The sequence below is a fragment of the Notothenia rossii genome (genome assembly GCF_949606895.1).
Source record: "Notothenia rossii genome assembly, chromosome: 2".
In the NCBI taxonomy this organism is placed as follows: domain Eukaryota; kingdom Metazoa; phylum Chordata; class Actinopteri; order Perciformes; family Nototheniidae; genus Notothenia; species Notothenia rossii.
In genome coordinates, this window is record NC_136904.1 from 9,721,631 (window position 1) to 9,743,469 (window position 21,839).

Sequence of the window (21,839 nt, forward strand, 5' to 3'; positions counted from 1 at the left end):
TTGAAATAAAATGAAGGGTAGACATTGATGAGTAAAGTGATGCACATTTCTGCTTTGAGCAAGTTGTTTTGATCAAAAAATATATTTCATTAATTATATATATATTTATTCATAATATAAATGAAAAAAGGTAGAAGTTATTTAAATATCCAAGTACTCCAAAGCTCCCAAGTATTCACAGCTTCAACAAAAAGCATACATTATATAAAAGGGATAATAACAGCAAATTCAATTTAAGATATATTTAATAAAATAGGAAAAAGAGGGGTTTATAATTCATTTTTACGTGAGTGGTTACTGTGTGCTCTTGTTGTGTGCATGTCTGTGAATGGGCAAACGTGCAGCAGCGTGTCATGTCATGTCGCTTTACCTTATTACAGGGACTGTAATGAGGGGGCAGCGTGGTCACTGTGCACCTCTGTGCGTGAGTCCATGGAAGCCTGTGAGGGTCAAGGGATTACAAACATGTCTTGTCAAATTAGGCTGCTGTGGCTGAGTGCTGTGACTGAGTTAGGGACTCAGCTGTCTGAGTGGAACCCGGGTCTTTCCTGGTGATGAGCTTCAAACAAACATGTAGAAGCATATCACTGCTCCTGTCCTCTGGGAGTTCACCCATAACTCCCTCCACCGCTCAGTTTCTCCGACCACTGTGAGGCTCTGACAGCGCTACCAGATTCTAAATCAATATACAGTATGATGGACCCATTTTAGTTTTTCAGCAAACAGTTAAACATAGATGTTGTATCAATGTACCTGCAGCAATACCATCAAAACTGAAGTCTAAATCTTTCAATAATTAGTTGTGACAAAACCCAAGCCAATGGTTTTCAGAGTCTTCCTTAAACCTTAATTTCCCTCAGAGTTACAGCAGCGGTACAGCACTTAATGGAGTAAAGAGTGGAAGTGGAGGCCGACCTCCGTGTCTTGCTAAAGGACACTTTGGCAGGAGCAATTGCTGCTGATGGAAACGGCTGTCAAAGGCATCAAACCAATGACCTTTTTTTAGTTGGGGAACAGTCTTTCCAGCCTTGGGGCACAAAGCCTTGAGTGCACCCACGATAGCTTCATTATAGCAAGTGTACATTCAACATCTCAAACACAGCACTGGCCTTCAATGAGGAATAATGTTTATGTTGATCACATAGCAGCTACAGTGGAAGAAGTAATGCACAAATTAAAATTAAGAGGCATATTTCCCTTTCCACAAGTTTTTCTGCGTATTGTATGACCTGCAAAGTCTAGTTTTGGGGGGTAATATTGTTTTTGAATGCTACTCAATGTAACAAACAAGCTGTTGTTAATGGAAGTCATAGTTTTTGTGTGAAAAAGGCAAACATCCATTTGATAATGTTCTTGCATCGGACTGTATCCCTCACTCATTCTCACAAACACTCACATAACTCACAGTTGGGAAGAAAACATCTTGCTTTCGACACATATTGGCGTCATGATCTTGGAAGACAAAGTGAGCTTCTTAGGACATGTTCAAGGACTCTGCAGAAAGACAGTCGCTCACATACTGTTCTTAATATTTAGATAGAGGGCAGCTCGTTAAACCCCTCTCCCTCCTGCTTCATAAACTGAGTTATTATAGTTACGATAAAATGGTATAAAACAAGGATTGACAGGCCAAAAGGAGGTTAATTATTATCCAACAGGAAAAAGTATTTTTGGGTTTTCTAAAAATCTCTCATTATGTTTTGAAACGTTGATACAGAGGATAAATAAGTACAATCTAATAGATACATTTAAGGATCGACAATATGTGATCCTGTATGAGATGGTAGAAGAGTCTGTCTCGAAGCATGTCGTCTTAGCTAAAAATGTTGATCTTTTTTTTTGAAACACACAAAAAGCATTTATACATGCAGGTATTAGTGCATAGGTTCCTGCAGAAAAGAAGAGTATTATTGAGTAGTCCATTTAATTGTCTCCCTTAACATCACCAGATGAATTTGGCATAGTTATATCAATAAACAAAACGACTTTCCTTTAAATTGAGATCTTTTTCACACCCTCCTAGTCCCTTGATTAACTTATCATTCAAATATATCTCTATCTATATACAGTATGTATGAATACAAAATAGGACAAATCATAAAATAAATATATTATATTCTATAGCTCCAAGTTACCCGGTAAAGTGTCTTTTAAATCGCAGTAATGTCAAAATGAAAGGATGGAACACAGTGAAGTCTTGAAGACCGAAAGAAAAAAAGTGCCACACATGGAGATAGTTTGTGTGCGTTTCAGTTTGGAGGAGCCCAGGAGGGTGTGATCAATCCTCACAAATTGGACGGGAGTTTAGAGCGGACAGTTTGAGGTTCTAGATCTGATGAGTAGGCAGCAGAGGCCCTCCGTAGAGGCAAGGCCGGGGACGCCCCAGGGGACAGAGTCTGGTGAGGGTGCCCCGGAGACATCTGGATTGGAGGAGTCATGCGCCCTGGCACTGAGCTACGGGGTTTGGGCACAAGAGTTGGTGAGGAAAAGGGTGAGGGGTAATATCCAGGCTCCACAGAAGTGGGAAGAGTAACATGGCCTAGGGCCTGGGCCACTTCCTGGGGCAGAGACGGGTGCGAACTGTATAAAAGCTTGAGGTCCTCGGAAAAACGTCCCATCGGAGAATCTCTCCCCGTTGCATGAGGCTGGCTTAGAGGCTGTGAAGGGAGGGAAGATTGAGGCATGAGTAGAGAACTGTGGGATCCTGTGGCACTTGAGGGGTCGCTGTAGTGGAAAGTTCTGCCAGCCACTGGGCTTTGAATAGTAGGGCTAGGCGCCACAGGGGTAAGGCAGGGGGAGGCGTTGGCTGAACCATACTGGCAAAGGGAGGCCAGTGCAGACCTCTCAAGGGACAACTGGTGCGGACGTAGGCCAGAATGGAGGCCTGCCAAGCTAAAATGGCCATGGGAAGATGGGGGGCCCTCGACAGGCTGCTGGGTGTACTGTCCTCTGCTTGAGGATGGGGAGCCATGTGGGGGGGAATGGAAGATACTTAAGCCAGGGGTAGTCCTACCTCCCCCTGCAAACTGCTGCAAAGGAGCCACCTGAGGAGGCTTGGGAGGGGGCTGGCTTTGGAGGGGCTGACCAGGCATTGGGCTGGACGAGCCGGTAGATATAGGACTCTGACAACGAGAGGAACCATGAAGTCCAGCTGTTATTCCAGCAGAAGTCCCTCCTATGGGACAAGATGTAGACCCGCCTATATAGCTCCCAAATGCCCCTCCTGCTGTTTGGCCAATATGTCCTATCATCCCTAACCCGGGTCCACTTAAAACCCCTCCTATATGGCTACTCGTGGCTCCTCCAGGAGACCTTCCCAATGTCCCAGCAGGATTCCCAATTGAATCACTTGAAACCACTGCAAGTCCACCCCCAGTATCCCTTACTGTGGATGTCCAAGAAATTGCTCCCATTGATTCACCAGAAGCTCTTCGCAGGGAACCTCCAGTGGTTGCTACTTCCAGTGATTCCCCAGAAGACCCTCCTACTGATCCCCCAGAAGCTCTTACGAGTGATCTCCTTCTATCTCCTATTGTCCCTGCTGACTTGCCACAAGCAGCACCCACTGATCCTTGAGGTATCCCTCCAAATGATTCCCCTGAGATCTCTACTACAAATCTGCCAGTAGTTCTCTGCAACCCAAAGTGAGCCCCTGGGAGTGGCCCTGTTGTAAAGTCCTCTCCGGCCCAAGCAGTGTCTCCTCCTGTTGCTCCTTCTACAGAACCGCCAACAGCTCCACCTGAAGACCACCCTGTCGCTCCAGCACAGGGTCCAACTGCTCCTCCACTTATTCCTGACCCTGTGCTTCCACCTGTAGATCCTTGGCGGAAGAGGTTTGAGAGTGGTGGGGTGTTGGAGCGAAACGGCTGTTGATGTTGTGGCTGCGGGTGTAGCTGGGCCATACTAGATGAAGTTGAACCAGAGGACACGTTTGGTCCAAATGGGAAGGCAGAGGCCCCTCCTCTACTGGACCCAGAGCCAGTAACAATAGGTCCATGCTGGTCTCGGCTACCTGAGGCCTGTTGGCTAGAGCCAGTTGCCCCTGTACCTGGCATCGGGTGCATGGCCCGAAAAGAGGCCAGCAATGGCATGTCCGACCCAGAGTGCAGTTTAGAGGGTGTGCTACAAGGAGAGTCCCCAGCAGACCCAGGTGCTGTGGATGGAGGGACAAAAGTTGGAAACTTCTTAAACCGGGTTGGAGGATCCTTTAAGGACCCCAGAAGAGAAACCGGAGGCCTGAAAAAAGTTTGTGGGAGGTTGGGATGGTGAGTAAGGGCAATGGCTACTGAGGTGGTGGCGGCTGCTGCCTGGAGAGGGGCCTGGATGAGGGGGGCCCAGATGACCGGGGTCGGTGAAGGAGGCTGGGGTGGGACGTTCTGGAAGAAGTGGGCACAGTGGGCCATGTCCCTGTCATGCTGCACTATCTGCTGGATGATCTCAGTCTCCTGGTAGTTGAGTTCACCAGAATTGAGGTCGTGCTGCACCTTGTGCTGCAGGACGGAGTTTTTCTTGCCTGTAAAAGCAAAAACAACATGTTTTATTTGAAACCAGGTTGGCGTTTGGGTTTACTAGAGTAACCACTCTATTTTCCAACAATCTTTTACAATAGAACAATCTAGAAAATCAAAAGCCATGAAAGTATAAGTAAAGAAATAACCTGAAAATCACAAGTTGGAAAAGTACGTTAGAGGATTAGGGCCACACGTTTTTTTTTTGTTCTGAGAAAAAAGTTAGAATTCTGACTTTTTTCTCCCAAAAAAATTATGTTTTTTTGTTCTTAGGAAAAAGTCAGAATTTTTTTTTTTTTCAAATCCTCCCAATTTCTTTTTAATGTGGCCCTAATCCTCTTCCGTAGAAAAAGGAAGGAATGATAGACAAATTATAAGATATAAGAGAAAATGAAAACTACCCAGAAACAGAATCTCAGAACGACAGCAGAAGGTGTAGGCGTTGAATGTTTGACTAGTTATTGCTAGGATTCTTTAGGTAACATGAAAGACGCAGGTTCAACCGGTAACAGAGTGTGAACTTCACTGTGATGACGCCAGAGGCATGGCTCAACAAATATATCTTATTTATTTCCTGATATTGGAAGGTAATATCAACGGGGCGCATCTTAAAGGTCATGCTTTTCCGGTTATTACCCGTCCCCTTGTGTGTTATGAAGGTTTTTATGTAAACGGTCTGCAGAGTCAAAACCCTCAAAGTACACCCTGTAGCGAGTAAAACTCTAACACAGAAAATACCTCCCCAAAACGCCTCGTTGGAGATACGTCATTGTCCATTTGATTCTTCCGGGTAACGCATGATGTCAACCGTACCCGGAACGAAATGGACCAATCCGTGGAGCCGTTACGTTACGTCCGCGGAGCCGTTACATTAAGCCCCCGCTGATTGGTCCAAATTGACCGATCCACGGACTTCCTCACACACACACTCAGTGCAGGCAGCTCTGCTGATCTCTCCTCCCTGGCTGCAGGCTGATAACAGACAGTTGGGATTCTCTCTGCAGACCCATTCTCACAGCGTTTATCAACCTTTTTCTTACTCAATATCAAGCCACACTTATTGTTTTTACTTCGGCTGTGACTTTGTGTGTGCTCAGGGTGAGTTTGGCTGTGTTTCGCTGTCGCTAAACAAGGAAACCACACCTCCACGGAGCTTAGCGCGATTCACAACGTCCCGACCAATCAGAGCACACTGTGCTCACAGGGAGGGTGGGGGCTGGAGCTACTGGAGCTGCAACGAGCCGTTAAAGGCAGAGAGTGAAATTCAGTGAATACACGTAGTTTACAGAGATGCTGTATGAGAAACCAATGTGATTTTGGAAAATTGCATAATATAAATCTATTCTAGTAGACCTCAACAATGGAATTATGATCAGTGGAAATGGCCATGACATGGGACCTTTAAGAATCAGGGATACATTTGAAATCTTATTTTTCTGAAAAAGCTGTCGTGGGATTAGCATACCTCATAACACCTTAGCTACTCGTATTCTCAGAAGTCCTTGTGAGCTGAGCACAAGGTCAAACAGACAAGAGATGCGTCACTACGACAGGCTGACCCAAACTCCTAGAGAAATGCGTGCAACTCTGACCGTAAAGTCCATTAGTCATGTTTGAATGGTCGCACAAGCGTTGACAGGGTTAATTCACATGACTGCAATTTTCAATTTGGTGCTAACAAAAGGCTCTGAAAACCGAGGATACTGTAAATGCAATTAGGCCCGGATCAATATCTCCATTTTCTGATATCACTGGTGGAAGATTAGTGGAGATGTTGCGTGGAGGTATTGTATCTCCTTTCAGCTTGACCCTGGCACTACCTAACCCTTTATCATCTGCACACCTCCAATCAGATTGTGCAAAGTCCATCAAGACGGTAATTAATTTGTGGATCATTGCTGTGTGGGTGACTTAATTATGGAAGAAGGGTGTACATAAGCATCAAGGCCAGGAGAAAGGACGTTTGCGGAGACCATCCCACAGAAACATCACTATCAGCCCACCACATCTCTCAAAAGCCGCCATTTTCTACAAAGAGACCCCCTAAAGCAGTTTCTCTATCTTCCATTCTAAACATAGCTGAGGATAAAACAGAGCATGCTGCGAGGGCTGAGTGATGATACAGGCGTGCCTTTCATTGTGAATTTTTCATCTACTCGGGCTGAGCCTGGGAACAGCAATGGATATGGAAAGAATATCAATTGTATGCGTGAGAGAAGTCATGCAGGGATTTCAAAACCAGAGCTCTATCTGCATGTTTATATGCAGATGACTTTGAAAGTAATTTCAGCCGTGAGCATCAGTGTTTTTACAGCCCTAAAGTTTCGGCTGTAAATTGAAATCTTTGTCTTGTTCATATCAGTGTCAGTGAGTTAATAAAATTAGAAAATAAAAAGAGATACATCACGGCTGCTAACATAGGGAAGAACACTTGTTGATATTCTGAATGGCTTAAAGAGGATTAATTGAAAGCTTTAATTGCAAATATAAAATCTTTTACAAAGGAAGGGATATTCAAGGTTGCTAATTTCTGACACATACTGAGGCCTTTTTATTTTACAAATACGATTTGTAGCATCTTTTGTAAAGTTAAAACAAATATTCAAGACTTCCCTCTGAAGTTGTCGCTTAGATTTCATTTTCTTACCAATACGGTCCAGCCTGTCCACGGCAACCGTCTCAAAGGCCCTTCTCATCATGGGATACTCCTCCAGCACCTCGTTGAAGTTGTCCACAGACAGCGAGTACAGGCGACAGTAGGTGTCCGCTCGGACACTGGCTGTCCTTCTGCCCAGCGTCAGCAAACAAATCTCTGCAATAAATAAACAGCAAACAAAGATTGTGATGTAGTGAAGTTCAACCCAGAGGCTGACCTGTTTTTATGCTGAGGGACAAAGTAAAACACTTTTAAGCAAAACATGAACTCAAGAGTTGGCTTGTTTACATTGTTAAGCATTATAACTTTCCTGTAATCCATTGATGAGACACTTAATGCTATTTTCAGAGCTTAGAGGTGTGCCAGCCCTCATCTGCCATGCCCGCTCAGGAAAATAATGCTCCATTAAACAAGCTGCACTGCTGTAGAGCTCTGGCACAGAGACAGTGTGTGTCTGTGTGTGTGTACTGTATGCAGATATCCCATGTACATGCATTCAAGTTGGTGGCGTCAATGTTGGAGCCAGTGTTTGTGTGGGTGCAACATGTAAACAAATTAATGCATGCCAGTGTTTCATTCATAAGTGCAAGGCAGTGTGGGATAATATGGTGAACATTAAGTCTATCTCATTTAAACGTTATACAAAATGTTTTACATATTTATATAAATGTGTGTGTGTATTTATATGGAAAAAGGGGTTTGTTGAATTTGACGTACATATGTGTGCCATGCGTATGTACACACAATCCCTAATGTCTATTCTCCTAAGCGTTCATCCCATCTTCTACCCTCCCTTCCTGTGTTTACTGTCACACTCCCTCTTTCTGAGAAAAACCCATTTCCAGGTCATCTACGCACACACATGCTCTCAATTCCCTCGCAGAATGCATTTTGCTCCTCGCCCCCTTGAAGCATACATCAAATCACATTTTTAAAGAATTTTTCATCCAACTTATCTCCAGAAATCTCATGCATAGTTTGACTCTCTGAACATAACAACTCCATTGTCCCATTTCCCCTTTTGCACAAACAATGCTAGTGTTTTGGGTTTGTATTTACATGTGCCTGACCTGCAGCCACAGCGAGAGGCTCCTCGCACAGTATGGGGCAATGTCGGCTTTAATCTAAAACATGACTAACCCAGTTCTTTGGGGGGAAATGTTTTTATATGTGGGCATGATGACATTGAGCTGTGTGTGGGTGCGTGATTAAACATGATGCTGTCACTGAGCCTGGGTGTGTTGGGGGCTAGTAGCAATCAGGACCAATCAGGACAGCTCTTCTCTAAGCAGTGCTCTTATCAAGACATTAACAAAACCTACACATTAATGTGGACTGCTATAAACATCGCTGCTGTTTTCTGATGATACGTTCATACTATATGCATGATATTCATAAAGAAAGCAAAGGTTATAGAAACATCGTAGTCTTGGTTAAATATAATACAACTTGACAATGACCTAATACATGACGTCGTAGGACATGATTTTGTTCCAAAACATCAGTCATAGCTTAACATCTTACACAACAGTTTGTGTAACAGCCTGCTAATGTTTGTGCAAGATTTATCCATGTGGTCTTTTGCAGTTTGACAAAGCACAGCAGTCGCGTTAGGAACTGCAGATGAAAACTTTCTATAAAGGATATCTGTATCAGGCAGCTGCATAAGGAGATAATTAACTGAGAGGGAAAGCCTTTCAGTTAATTAGCCACAGCATGCTAGCTGTTCGTCGGTGACAGATGCTGTTAAGCACTAGATATTTAAGTGTCACCCCTTAACCCAGCATCTCTGAAAGATTCTGCAAATCTGTGAAATGTGTACAGGTTGGAGAAAGATAAAAGTAAGACATGGGGAAAAGTGTGATCTTTAATGGAAGCCAGCTGCAGTGCACGGTTCAGCTACTGGGTGGATCGCACAAAATGCTGTCGATGTTGACTCTAAAATTGCACTGTGCTGCTCGATTGCCATTGACACTCCCCCTGCTGCACTTCTCCTCCCACTGGCAAGGGAGTAGGGACCATAAAATGCTACATGGAAGGAAAAAACCCGCTGCGCAATGAAATGCCACCTCTACGCTCACACATGGACCTCATGTAGTGACATGTCTGGGAATAAAGACAGAAATTGAACTTTGTGTTACAAGTAGTGTGAAAGAGCGAAATGTTATCCTCTGTGAACAAAAATAGAAACACCTGTACTACACTGAAGACAAATGGCTTTATCACATTGAGAGATGTTCTCGCAGTCCTCTGATATATATAAGTAGTGCAGACAAGTGTCACAAAGGGAATATTTGTATTGTACGGCTGTGGTTTATTTCCCATACACTGATACAAAATACCCCTGATCGATCTACTTAAAAACGTTATGCACCAGAACATTATGTGTAGATCGTCTTTCTAAAAACTTCCCAATTTCTTCCTGAAAATACATGTTCAACTACGCATTTTAAAAAAACAACAAACCTGGAAACACAACCAAGAAATCCCTGATATGACTTGCATTTTGAGTGCAGTGTAAACGTACTGCAAAAGCACCTCTCAATAAAAAACACCATTACCAGTGTATCAAAAATTACATTAGAGCTGAGTAAACACAAATCAGTGTCAACACTATATGGTTCACTTACAGTACATATCATTCACTACACGTAGCTTGTAATGGATTACATTCCATTGTACAGGACACTTTTCTGTTCACTGACTCACAAGTGGTTATGAGTGTGTGTGATGGCTTGAAAAATGAGACCACTGAAGGAAAATGCATAAATTGCCTTGACAGAGAATGAGCAATATGTACTCTTAAGGAAGCAGAAAAATATATGCAGTGTGTTAATGTTTGCGTGTATGTATTTGAGAGAGAGCAGGGGGGAATGCAAAATGGACTGTACATAAAGTTATCTGCAATGGGTTGGAGTGTGTGTAATGTGACAGAGAGAGCATGTGAATGGGCAATGGCCAAGAGAGCTGTGTGAATGGAAAAGAGCAAAACGTACCATGCTCTGCAGTGTGTGTGTGTGTGTGTGTGTGTGTGTGTGTATGTGTGTGCATGTGTGTGCGTGTGTGTGTGTGTGTGTGTGTGTGTGTGTGTGTGTGTGTGTGTGTGTGTGTGTGTGTGTGTGTGTGTGTGTGTGTGTGTGTGTGTGTGTGTGTGTGTGCACTGTAAGTGAGTGCAAGTGGGGCAGCCTTGGATGGAGCAGTGCAGGGGGAAATGGACCCCCAGCACTGCTCTGATAATCCCCTCTGGAGAGGGCATCGCAGCTCTGTATTAAATCCTCTTGTCCTGTGGCTTTCTGGATGAAGCGCACACTGCCAAGATGAGGCCGTGAGCCCTCTGGCCTCTGGCCTCCTCTAACGGTCTAACAGAAAGCAAGAGAAGCCATCAGAAACAAAAGCGAGGAGGGAAAAATCCATGGCAGGGCCCGCGTCTGGAGCAGTAGATTAAGAGCTATGTTAAAAAAAGAAAAACAACCTGGATATTTAACTCCTTATCCAGGAGGACGAGTGCTTTGCTCCTCTGATGCTGGTGTTTGGAGGCTTCCTAGAGAAACTGCTTTTAGCTAAGACATTAGTAAGACTACGCCAGACTACATTAGATATGCAAGCTCTGTTGACACGTTTAAAATAGACCGTTTTAAAGTCTTTTTTTAACTGTCATTTTTACTTCTTTAATTTTCTGCCTTTTTATGATATATTTTATTATTTTTTAGTATTATTCATAAAAATAAACACAACGTTGCAGGAAATGCATTACAGATCCTGCATACTATGTTTCTACACCCACACAGTTGATTTCAGCTCTTCATTTATCTCCGTTTTTATTCTCTCTAGAACATTTATTTATTGTAATGGTATAAAACCATAAAACCATTAATGTTTGTATTGAATCTAAAAGTCATCTGGTACAACAAATACATAACCTATTGTTTTTTTCTTCACCCCCAATGGAATATAATATTTTTATGACAGTTGTGTTGACATCAAGGTCAGCCAATCCTGCACAGTTCAACTCTAGACAGCTTTTGCAGATGGTTTTTGAGTTACATTCAATTTATTTATGAATGCTTTACTCCTACAGCTTACTCACATCTCCTGTGACTCATAGCAATTATTCACAAATCTTGCACGGAATTATACTGAAGGACAGGCTTAGTTGGTGTTGCTCTGCCTGTATTGTGTAAGGGGCGTTTGTATTTTCTAAGACTGCCGTTTTTAGAATAACACATTTTTGTGTGGATCTCAACAACAATATGATGATTCATAGTCTGCCTGAAATTATGGGCTTATGCAGCTCAAATTAGAAAATATAACAGACACAAGAAAACTGAGGATTCAATCTCATTGTTCTATTCTAAAAGAGAACTATGGAGGCCAATAATAAGAAAAAAAAGTACAGACACAATATGCTATTCTGAACTTTAAAGGTCTCCATGAAAAATCTTCCGTCCTCCCCGTGATGTCCTCGTTTACTTTGACTTCATCCGGCCTAGTTATGATTGTTCCCAAAACTGTGACTGGCTGATTAGCGCTGATGCTAACACTAATACCCACACACATGGGGCGAAGCCTGCGAGCTAGTTCAGGCAGTCAACTCGAGCACCAATGATACATTATCACATGACGCGTCCCTCTTACAACCAACCAAACACAATCTCCTAAACTTGCCGCTCTATTTAAGCGGCCAGATCTGCCTGCCTCTGCCTCACTAATGCTGCTGGTCTGTCACATTGCTGATGCGTTCACTTGCTGCTGCTCGCCTGCCTGACCACCACCACCCCAGCTTCCACCCCAGCTTCCACCCCACCACCACCACCCCAGCTTCCACCACCACCACCCCAGCTTCCACCCCACCACCACCACCCCAGCTTCCACCCCAGCTTCCACCCCACCACCACCACCCCAGCTTCCACCCCAGCTTCCACCACCACCACCCCAGCTTCCACCCCACCACCACCACCCCAGCTTCCACCCCAGCTTCCACCCCACCACCACCACCCCAGCTTCCACCCCAGCACCCCAGCTTCCACCCCACCACCACCACCCCAGCTTCCACCCCAGCTTCCACCCCACCACCACCACCCCAGCTTCCACCCCACCACCCCAGCTTCCACCCCAGCTTCCACCACCACCACCCCAGCTTCCACCCCACCACCACCACCCCAGCTTCGACCCCAGCTTCCACCCCACCACCCCAGCTTCCACCCCAGCTTCCACCCCACCCCACCACCCCAGCTTCGACCCCAGCTTCCACCCCACCACCCCAGCTTCCACCCCAGCTTCCACCCCACCACCACCACCCCAGCTTCCACCCCAGCTTCCACCTGTAGGCCCGGGGGATAGTTCTCTAATCATCACTCAATGTTCTTTGTAAATCTGTGGAGCGATGAGGCCCGAGCCTAGACGGCAAACTCAAACTATATGCTTCTAATAAACATATAAAGAAACACGTGAGTTGTCTGACTGAAATGTTTTAGTTTCCAGAAAGACTACATCTGTGCACTAAAGGGAAGTTACTCTGCCACAATCCTCATGGTTTCTACACTTAAGTGACAATGCATTCATCAAAATTAAATGACACTAATTAAAATTGGATGCCGCTCAGGGAAAGGAGGGATATGACGTCAAGTGCTGCGACCTCAGTGCGAGGATCACACATGACTGGTCTTTTGTTGGATGGTGCAGCCCACGTGTCCTGGGCTCTTACTGAAAAGATGTTTCCCTCGAGTCACTGCAACGGCTCTCGAAAGTGGAGAGCAGAATGTGTGCTATGCAAGATGTCTGGGTGTGTGAGAGTGTGTGGGAGAGAAAGCAAGAAAGGAATGAAACCCCTCATGTGCAGTACTGTCTTTACATTATAAATACCATGTGCCCAAAGTGTAACCGTCTACATAGAGGGTCATGAACTCTGCCCTCTCTGAGTTTTAATCAGCTTCTGCTTGGCTGGATATTCAATGGGAGTGCAGGAAAAGAAGAAAACTATTCATGAGGTACATCTCATGCAAAATGTATGTTTCTTTTATGTTCTTAATAGCATGTCCTGTATTGTAAGCCTGTGTTACAAGTTTTTAAGGATTTCTTAACTTTAAAAGAAATATTATAATTTGTTTTAGGGTGACTTTGTTGTCTGGGGACTACAGATGAAAAATAGCCTCTTGTCTTACTCTCGCATATTTAAAGAAAGGTCTATTCATGTGCTGTCCCTGTTACATACATTCATTTAACCCGTAGATGATAAGTGGGTCTTTTTTGACCCGGTGAGGTGGTTTTCTAGAAGTATCTTTGTAATTACATTTTGTTATCATTTCATATTCCAGCTATTCCTCAAAAAACATGTTTTGGATATCATGCCATTCAAATTTTAAATTTTAATTTTAAGAAATTGTAGTTTTTGTATTTCTACCCCAAGCTTCCAAAAGTGGGTCAAAAATGAACCGTATGAATTTTCTATGGAATCCTCTGGGAACCTTTGATTCTTATCACTTGTTGCTGTCAGGAATACATTCACTGTAGACCACACAGACGACATCACAAGTGACACCTCTCAGGAAGATTATTTTACACGGCAAGATCTGATACCTGTCAGTATAATAATAATAATAATAATAATAATAATAATAATAATAATAATAATAATAATACATTATATTTGTATAGGGCTTTTCAAGGACTCAAAATCGCTTTAAAATGTAAGGGAAGGTTAGGGTCGGGGGAGTATAGGACAATCAAACTTGATCAACCGGCATGGATTGATGGGGGGGGGGGGGGGGGGGCTATGAGTAGAGAAGAGGAGAAGAGATGAGTTTTGAAAAGGGACTGGAATACTGTGAGGGTCTCAGAATAGCGGAGATCTTTGGGACAATATGTTCAAAACGTTTTCTTTCAAAATGTAATTTTTTTTCTAAAATTATAAATTGTGAAAAATTAATTATAAAATATTTCTAATGTGAACCAACATATAATACTAAATATTATACAAGTGATTTTTCTTAACCAAATTGACAAAAATTGCATAAAAACACATATTATTCTAATACGGTTAGACCCACTTATGGAAGACTGTAGGGTCCAGTCACTCGTGCATCCAAGGGTTAATAAGGAACTAAAAGGATAGGAAAAATCGACCAAATAAAAAACAACCTGAATACCCAAAGTAGATTTTCTAAGAAAGACAAAGCTTGAGTTATTCGATTCTACAAAGTACACACTGGTTACGGAAGAAACTTATAGTTATGAATAGTAATTCTGCTCAAGGTACAACTGAAAACAATCCATGACTTGTCACTTGGAAAATAATATATGTTGAACAAATAAAAAGTATGATGAAGACACAGCTACATTACTGTATTAATTATAACAGTTTGGCAATATTATTTTTGATGGAAATCACTGATATTGAACCAAACCCAGATCCTAATCACAGATCTTTAGCCCAGAAGGGAGTGAGCCACTTTAAAGTGTGCGTGTGACTGAAGATACTCCTTTGCATGAATCTGAGGGAATGCAAATGTTGGCCTTTAAATGTGCTTTTTAAATAGGTCTCGGTGTGCATGTATCTGCATGTGATTCTGTGTGTGCATACCTATCTTCCTCTTTGCTCCTAAGTGTGCATGGATGGGAATTAATGAGTACGAGCAGGACTGCAGCGATGTCTGTGATAAAGTATGTCCTGCAGCCTGCTCTGGCAAAGCTCACCTGGAATCTGAGTCCTGCTGTCAGCTCCCATCTCGCTCTCCGACGCGGCCCCCAGCCCACGGAGGGGACACTCTCTAACCTTTCAAACATTCGCAGTGGGTTGCCTGATTACCCGTGACATGCCATGCTAGCTCCCTCACCGCATTAGCATAGCTGCGCAACACCTTATGTTTGGCTAGCATGCAAAGGTAAAGGATTTTTTTTTCTTTTTTCTGCACTGTGGCTGTTGGGTAAATGTGAGAGCAGATGGTCAGGAGGGACATGTTTAGGGTTAGGATATCGTCTTGGGATAGGAAGCACATGCGCTAAATTGGCCAAGTTGATTTGAAACATCCATTCTAGCTAATGCTAAGGTCCCGTCACATTTCATTGTCTCTTTTCCCCTCCCTTAACTCAGGCCAGGGGCGGACTGGGACTAAAAATCAGCCTGGGACTCTCGACCGGCCCACTTCGGTACCGCCGGCCCACCTCTGTACGGCAAGTAAATACCGCTAGTAAATTGTCAACGGGGGGGAAGGGGGTGCTAGTGACTTATCCGACCGGCCCACATCGGTACCGCAAGTAGATAGCCTACTGCTAGTAAATTGTCAACGGGGGGGTGCTAGTGACTTATCCGACCGGCCCACATCGTCCGACCGGCCCACTGCAGTACCGGCCCATCGGGATTCGTCCCGAACGTCCCGATGGCCAGTCCGCCCCTAACTCAGGCTGATTATATAAGTGACGCAAAGACACGATAAAACAGGCTTCAAGGACGAGAAGATGTTTATCTAAATACAAACATGCAAATCAACTCTTTTGTTGTTCAATAATCGTGAAGTAACAAAGGTATATTGTAGTTTTCAAGTCATTACTAACACATAATCCTTAATTGACGCAGAAAAAAAAGGTTTTACTTTGAGTATTGCTTTGAACACTAAATTATTTTTATCAACCTCCTGCATTTCACTTTATTCTAGTTGTTCTTTTGCCAATCCTAATAGCACCACTTACACTTGTTATATTACATTATCAAGCTACATTTAGCTAAATTTGATTGATTTTGCTAACTTATTAACTTATGAGGCAATATACCTCTCCTCTAGTGAGTGGCCCAGGCAGTTGTATATTTTTCTGTATGTGGACCTCAGTGAAAGAAAAGTATTAATAACCCCTCTTATCTAGATGGACGCTATTAGAAGCTTTTACTGTTTGGAAAAGTAAAAGACAACCTTTAATATCCTCCCACGTTGTACTTCTTATTCTTCAAACTGCTAAAGTGTATTTTGTGGCATCACTCTATAATCCTATCTAGGCGCCTGCATTGCACCCTGTTGGGTTGAGGCAAGTCTCACAATGGAGTGTGTCCTATCATACATCATAGGAGAACACTGCATCATCCTGTCATTATGTTACAAAAGACCACTCCATACATCTTCATATCCCCCATTCTGTCACTCGTCAGCGGGCCACGGTGCCTCGATCTTCAGCTGATGCTGCTTCAGTACAAGAGGAGCAGTGGTGTTAACTGGGTTAAGGACCAGGAGGATTACCTGGTCCTTTGCTGCTGCCAGCCTCTCTCACTGACTCACTCAGTCAGGGTGGCCATTTGACAGCTCTATAGCACAGCCATGTCTGAGCTCTAAGAGGGAGGGAAATGGAAAAAAAGGGGAAATGAGATGGAGGGAGATTTACTTCCCTGACCCTGGACTTGAGGAGATGACGGATAAAAAGATCACCGTTCAAACAGATGACACGGAAGATTGCAGTCAACTTATTTCCCCTTACAACTTGGTACTCGCACTCTCTGACTCTGTATTACTTTCCTCCTTAACCCGCACTCACAGAGCCGCTACAAGTCACTCACTCAGAAGCAAAGTGAGCCATCTTAGGGGGGCTATCTAAGGCTGTATTTGATAAGCACCCCTGACTGGCAAGTGGGGCCACCACGAGGTCGCTGAGCTCTGCCCCACACAAGAAAAAGACCCAGTCTGCCCTGGCATCACATCAAGCTCTGCAGGCAACAAAGGATGAACTCTAACAACACAATAACCTGCTCTGTGTGGGCACTGAGAGGGCAGCGGAGATGCTGTTCAGATAAGTGTTTCAATACTGAATTATAAGGAGAGAAAGAGGGAAGTGTAGGTGAGGGGTGGAGGGTGCATGTTTTCTTTCCGAGCCCAGAGCAGCATCCAGAGAGCGGGCTAAGCAGGGATCCATGTGTCCCTTGGCGTTAGTACCGCAGTCACATTACATTTCCCCTCTCCACTAGATCGCTGTGTGCCCGAACGACGCTCCCATCCAGGACATGTCGTGTCCAGTTTAGACTTTAGGCTCTCTGGCTCGAGCCAATCCAGCAGCTAACAAACTGGAGCAGACTGTGGAGTATATAATTGTGTAAATAATTCAGGTAGTCAATGAATGCAATGAGTTAGGGTGCTTGAGTTTGATGAGCTTACCATCTGCTGTACTGTAAACTGGAACCTGCTGAAGCTGAGTGTGTTTGACAAAAGACAAGACAACAGAAAGGCTGCTGCGCTACTTTCCCATGCTTACACCTCCACAAGCACAACGGAGAGTCAGAGCCGTGCACGTGCAGCGGGCCCCCGTGTTCTGCACATGTTGTAAAAAACATTTCAGACTTCCTGTTTGTTGATACTGACAGCCACACTGAGATTCACATGTGCCACATACTCCCCGTGCTGATCCTGCACCAATTAATTTCATGAATGACTAACTCGTGTTTGGTAACAAACTCCCAGTGGCTCTAGGCTTACCTCACTAACCCCCACCCCCCCAGAGGAGTGGCACAGCCAGGAATAGTCACAGGATAATGGAGTCAGAAGCGTTGTCCCTCGCTAATAATTACAGATCCAAGGCTTAAGATTAAATTCAGCAGGCCAGTTTCTGATCAAAAACCAGAGCGTTTGCAGAGTAAAATAACTCCTGTCTACTCAAGGAAGCAAAGAAAAATCTGATGCATTTACTTAATGCACTTAGATTAGCTTCTTTAGTTGGCCGAATGTCTGAGCTGTGTCATTTCCGTGGAGCTTGTGCTGGAAAGAAATGTATGAGCTCTCTTTCAGTCTCAATTCTGCCTTGCCAAGGAGGAAACATTTTGGACAACATGGCCCTGAAGAGAGCTGGGGCCATGTTGTCTAAAATGTTGATTAGGTTTGGCATGTGTAGAGATAGATTGCCTGCCATCTTTTCATTACTTCTCTGGAACCCCCCAGAGAGAGGGCATGGAGATGGACTTGAGCAGGCAAGGCGTAATTAAACTTCCACAGGCAGGTCACGTGCTGTTAAATGCTCTGCCACCATTTCTCATTACTTAACAGTGTAGACCAAATGATACGCTGTCACTGGGTAAATTAATTGGCATTTGGTGAGGGCAGTATGCCAGCATTGTCTTCCTACATGTGTCATAGACTCTGTGGGACCATGAGAGGGTCCGCATTATCTGACCCTGATTAAGAACATAAGACGAGTTGAGTACATAACAACTCGGGGTTATTGCACAATCCATATAGCATGTCATTTCTCAGCTGTCGGACCTGTTTGACCTTTGAATGCATATTTCTTAATTTGCACTGCAGCAAGTACTTTTTTCTTAATTTGCGTTTGCCCTACATTTAAGAGACAGCTCATGATGTGAATTAAGAGAAAAGTCTTGCATAAACCATGAAGCAGACTTTTAAGTGAGCAGACAAACACTACACAAAATACCACTTAATTCTCTTGTTGAGCTAATATCAAAGCCAGAACAGCATTACCCAAACGCTAGGTACCAAAGGAGAGCATTATTAATATTAAAACAGAGCAGATTTAAGCCCCGCAGAAAGATGTGTGTGTATGTGACCTTTTGTGTTTCTGGTGCAGCGCCAGCTCCTCTTACCTCCGAAGTAGGAGCCATCTGACAGCTTGGTCTCTTTATTGTCTTTGGTTAGTACGCCGACGACCCCATGCTGTATGAAGTACATTTTTCTTCCGATGGTGCCCTCCCTGATGATATAATCCCCCGGCTGGAACACCTCGAACTTCAGCTTGGTTAGCATGGAGGTGACAAAGTTGGGGTCGGCGTTGGCAAACAGAGGCATGCACGCCACCAGCTTTCGACAGTTAAAGTTGATGATTTCCTGCGTGAAAACACAGAGACAGCAGTTAGCGAGAACAGCAGAAGAAGGCATTGGCCTGTCACCATTTTCAGATAAAAGAGGATATTTAAACAGCAAGAAATGTCCGCCGTGTCGACATTTCTTCGTTTTTTTTCTGAGCTCCTTTCAATTTTACTCTGGTTTGGATTTGGCCTCGACAAAAAATAACAAAACTGAGTTGAGCTGAGGGTAATGTCAAGCAGTACACAAGCTTCTGAAGGCATCACATGTGTAAAAGCTTCTTGAGACAGGAAAAGTGATCCCACCTCTCGGAGCGGCTCGTTCAGCTCTCCCAGGATGCTATCCTCGTCGAACATCTTTCCCTGGTACCGGTGCTCGTAGTAGTCGTGGATTCTCTGTCTCATATCGGCTGGTAGCTTGTGGAAGGACATGTACTGCTCCACTTGTTTGTACTGCAGGGACACAGAGACACACAACAATCAGGTTACTCAAAGGCCAATGTGCTGAAGCTCAGATACACAGCCACAGGGAACAGCTGGCACTGAGGTCACACACACAGGGAAATTGTGACGGATACATTCAGGCCATGCAACCTCTTGTAGATTACGGTCAACAAGATAGCACTTTTCCGGACTTATGTCTCGCCTCTCAGTCTGTCTTTCTCTCAGAAGACTGATATGAGGTAAGAACTCAAAAGGAGCAGGGTGGTTGTCAATTTTTATGTTTTCTAGTGCTTGGGATAAATAAAAGTTTAGGTTATCAAAATCATACAACATTTATTGATTGTATTTCAATACTTTTCATTCACATATAGTATCTAATAATGTATAAATAACATAACTGGATGCAGTGTACTGTAGTGTGTTGAGTGTATTTGAAGGCTAAAGTACTCCGTATGATCTGATAACAAATCCAATTCATGCATTTAAACCAATAACGGGAGATAAGACGAAGAACCTTAAGACAATATGCTAATGTTGTGTCTTTATGATAATGCATGAAGTATTTCTGTGTGTGCTTGCAAATGATTGGTTAAGCATCGGTAACACCTAAAACACTAAATAGACATTTTATTTGTGTTAACATACAAAGCATACTTATGTAGGAAATGCCTTATACACATAATGTGCTGTAGTGAGCTATTCATTTGTTGCAATTAGTAACAAACGAAGCCTAGCGACTCCTCGAACACAGTGTGTTTAATGTATGTTTAACAGTGAAACAAGCATGTGGTTGCATCATCCGGTCTTTATGTTGCTTATTAGAATAAAAGTATTAAAATGTGTTGGATGGCCTTTCATTGATGCTATAGTATATGACGCAGGGATGCAGATCAAAGCCCACCGAGAGCACCTCGGGAATAATAACAGGCAGAATCCTTGACCCTTAGTAAAAGGGAAAAAAAGAAATTAACCATTCATAGGGCGATGGTGGAGGTGCTCTTTGATCAATATTTCTATGCTGCCAACAGCCTTACCACTCAACGACATGGCTGACCTCAGATGTCTCCCTCTTTGTTATCCCACTCTACTACCATAGTCACCAATAATCTGGCAGCAGAGCATCAAAAGACCAATCTTCTGGAAACACAGAGCAGTAAATACGGACAGCTGTTTCATGCAAGTCAAATTGTTTTTTTGTGAAAAGCAGAAGAGCTGTCAGGCTTTCTGAACATCAAGAGTTTGAAAGAAACGCATATGAATCCAGTGTTAGAAAACATACAGGCAGGATAAACATTATATTATAAAACCACTTGTGAATTATCAGAGGCCAAGAATCCCCTGACATCCTGCTGTGTTTCTTACTCTCTAAAATGCTCACGTCTGCAATGTTCTATTTGTTTCTCCGCTCGTCTAAATTTGGATGGATTTGAGTTGTGTTTGACCAGAGCCTTTAGAGTCCCTCACAGACAAAGACAACAGTCTGGAGTCAGGCTGTGCATGCAGATGACTCAGTTCCCTCCACTGTGACCAGTTAGCTATAAACTGCTGCATGCCCTCGCTTGTAATCGTGATTTGTAATGCATCGTGTAATCATAAATGCTACAAGGTAAACATATACCTGAAGGTATCAGAGTATATTGTATGTGGATATGCAAACATGGGCTTCTACCAGAAATGCTGCATCAGATTAGTTGCACACAATACATATTTCACCTCTAATAAATGGCTCATCTGATATTCATAAAATATATTTTCACCTTTTAGGAATGTCAACGGAAATATCTAGCAATCTATAAGGTTAAATATTTCATGAAGCAAGGATAAGATGTGGAGAGAAGCTTCTACATATCCGGCCTCGGTGCAGACATGGATGAGTTTTGTCACGGGGTAAGGGGTTTGAGTCTTTATCCCCACAATCCCTTTGGCATAAAATTGAGCATTTACTGATCTGATGATGAAATGGGATCTTAGAGAAGACGTGTTGCACTTGTACTCCAAGAGAAATGAAAAGCTATAGAAAGAACAGCGGATATCTCCAGCTGCAGTCCGATTGGCTACAGAGTCAGAGCGATGATGGCTTGTCTGCGTGTGGCGCCGGGGTGAAGCTGACAGGTGTAACCCACATTCTGCATCTTGTCTAATGTCTTTACGTCTCCTGCATTAGACATGCTCTGTTTCAAAGGCGTGGATTATCCTCCAGGATGTCTCTCAAACCTTTCATTTTTTACATTCATAAAAAAAAAAGCATTTATCCTCAGCTTTTCTACATGTTACACTTTGATTCCCCCAGCATGAAAGGGCATTAGTGAAGTGAACAAACGCACAACAATGTCTCATTGCTTTTATATTGTGATGAGTAGAACCGCACAGGAGCTCAGTGTCTCACTCAAAGGCATTTCATATTTACTAATCACAGCTGAGCGTGAGAGGAGGAGCTGACAGG

The 21,839-nt window shown here is 43.6% G+C and overlaps 1 protein-coding gene across 1 annotated transcript in view; it reads right to left on the reverse strand.

Moving 5' to 3' along the window:
- Positions 1–756: 756 nt before the first annotated feature.
- Positions 757–21,839, reverse strand: part of hcn4 (hyperpolarization activated cyclic nucleotide-gated potassium channel 4) — a gene marked incomplete at its 5' end in the record, with an annotated part of 71,805 nt that continues 50,722 nt past the window's right edge. The window contains 4 exons of the mRNA XM_079663226.1: positions 757–4,513; positions 7,156–7,320; positions 18,734–18,974; positions 19,259–19,405. Of these exons, the coding sequence (XP_079519352.1) occupies positions 2,286–4,513; positions 7,156–7,320; positions 18,734–18,974; positions 19,259–19,405 (2,781 nt within the window). The 3' untranslated portion in view covers positions 757–2,285. The remainder of the gene's footprint in view (positions 4,514–7,155; positions 7,321–18,733; positions 18,975–19,258; positions 19,406–21,839) is intronic.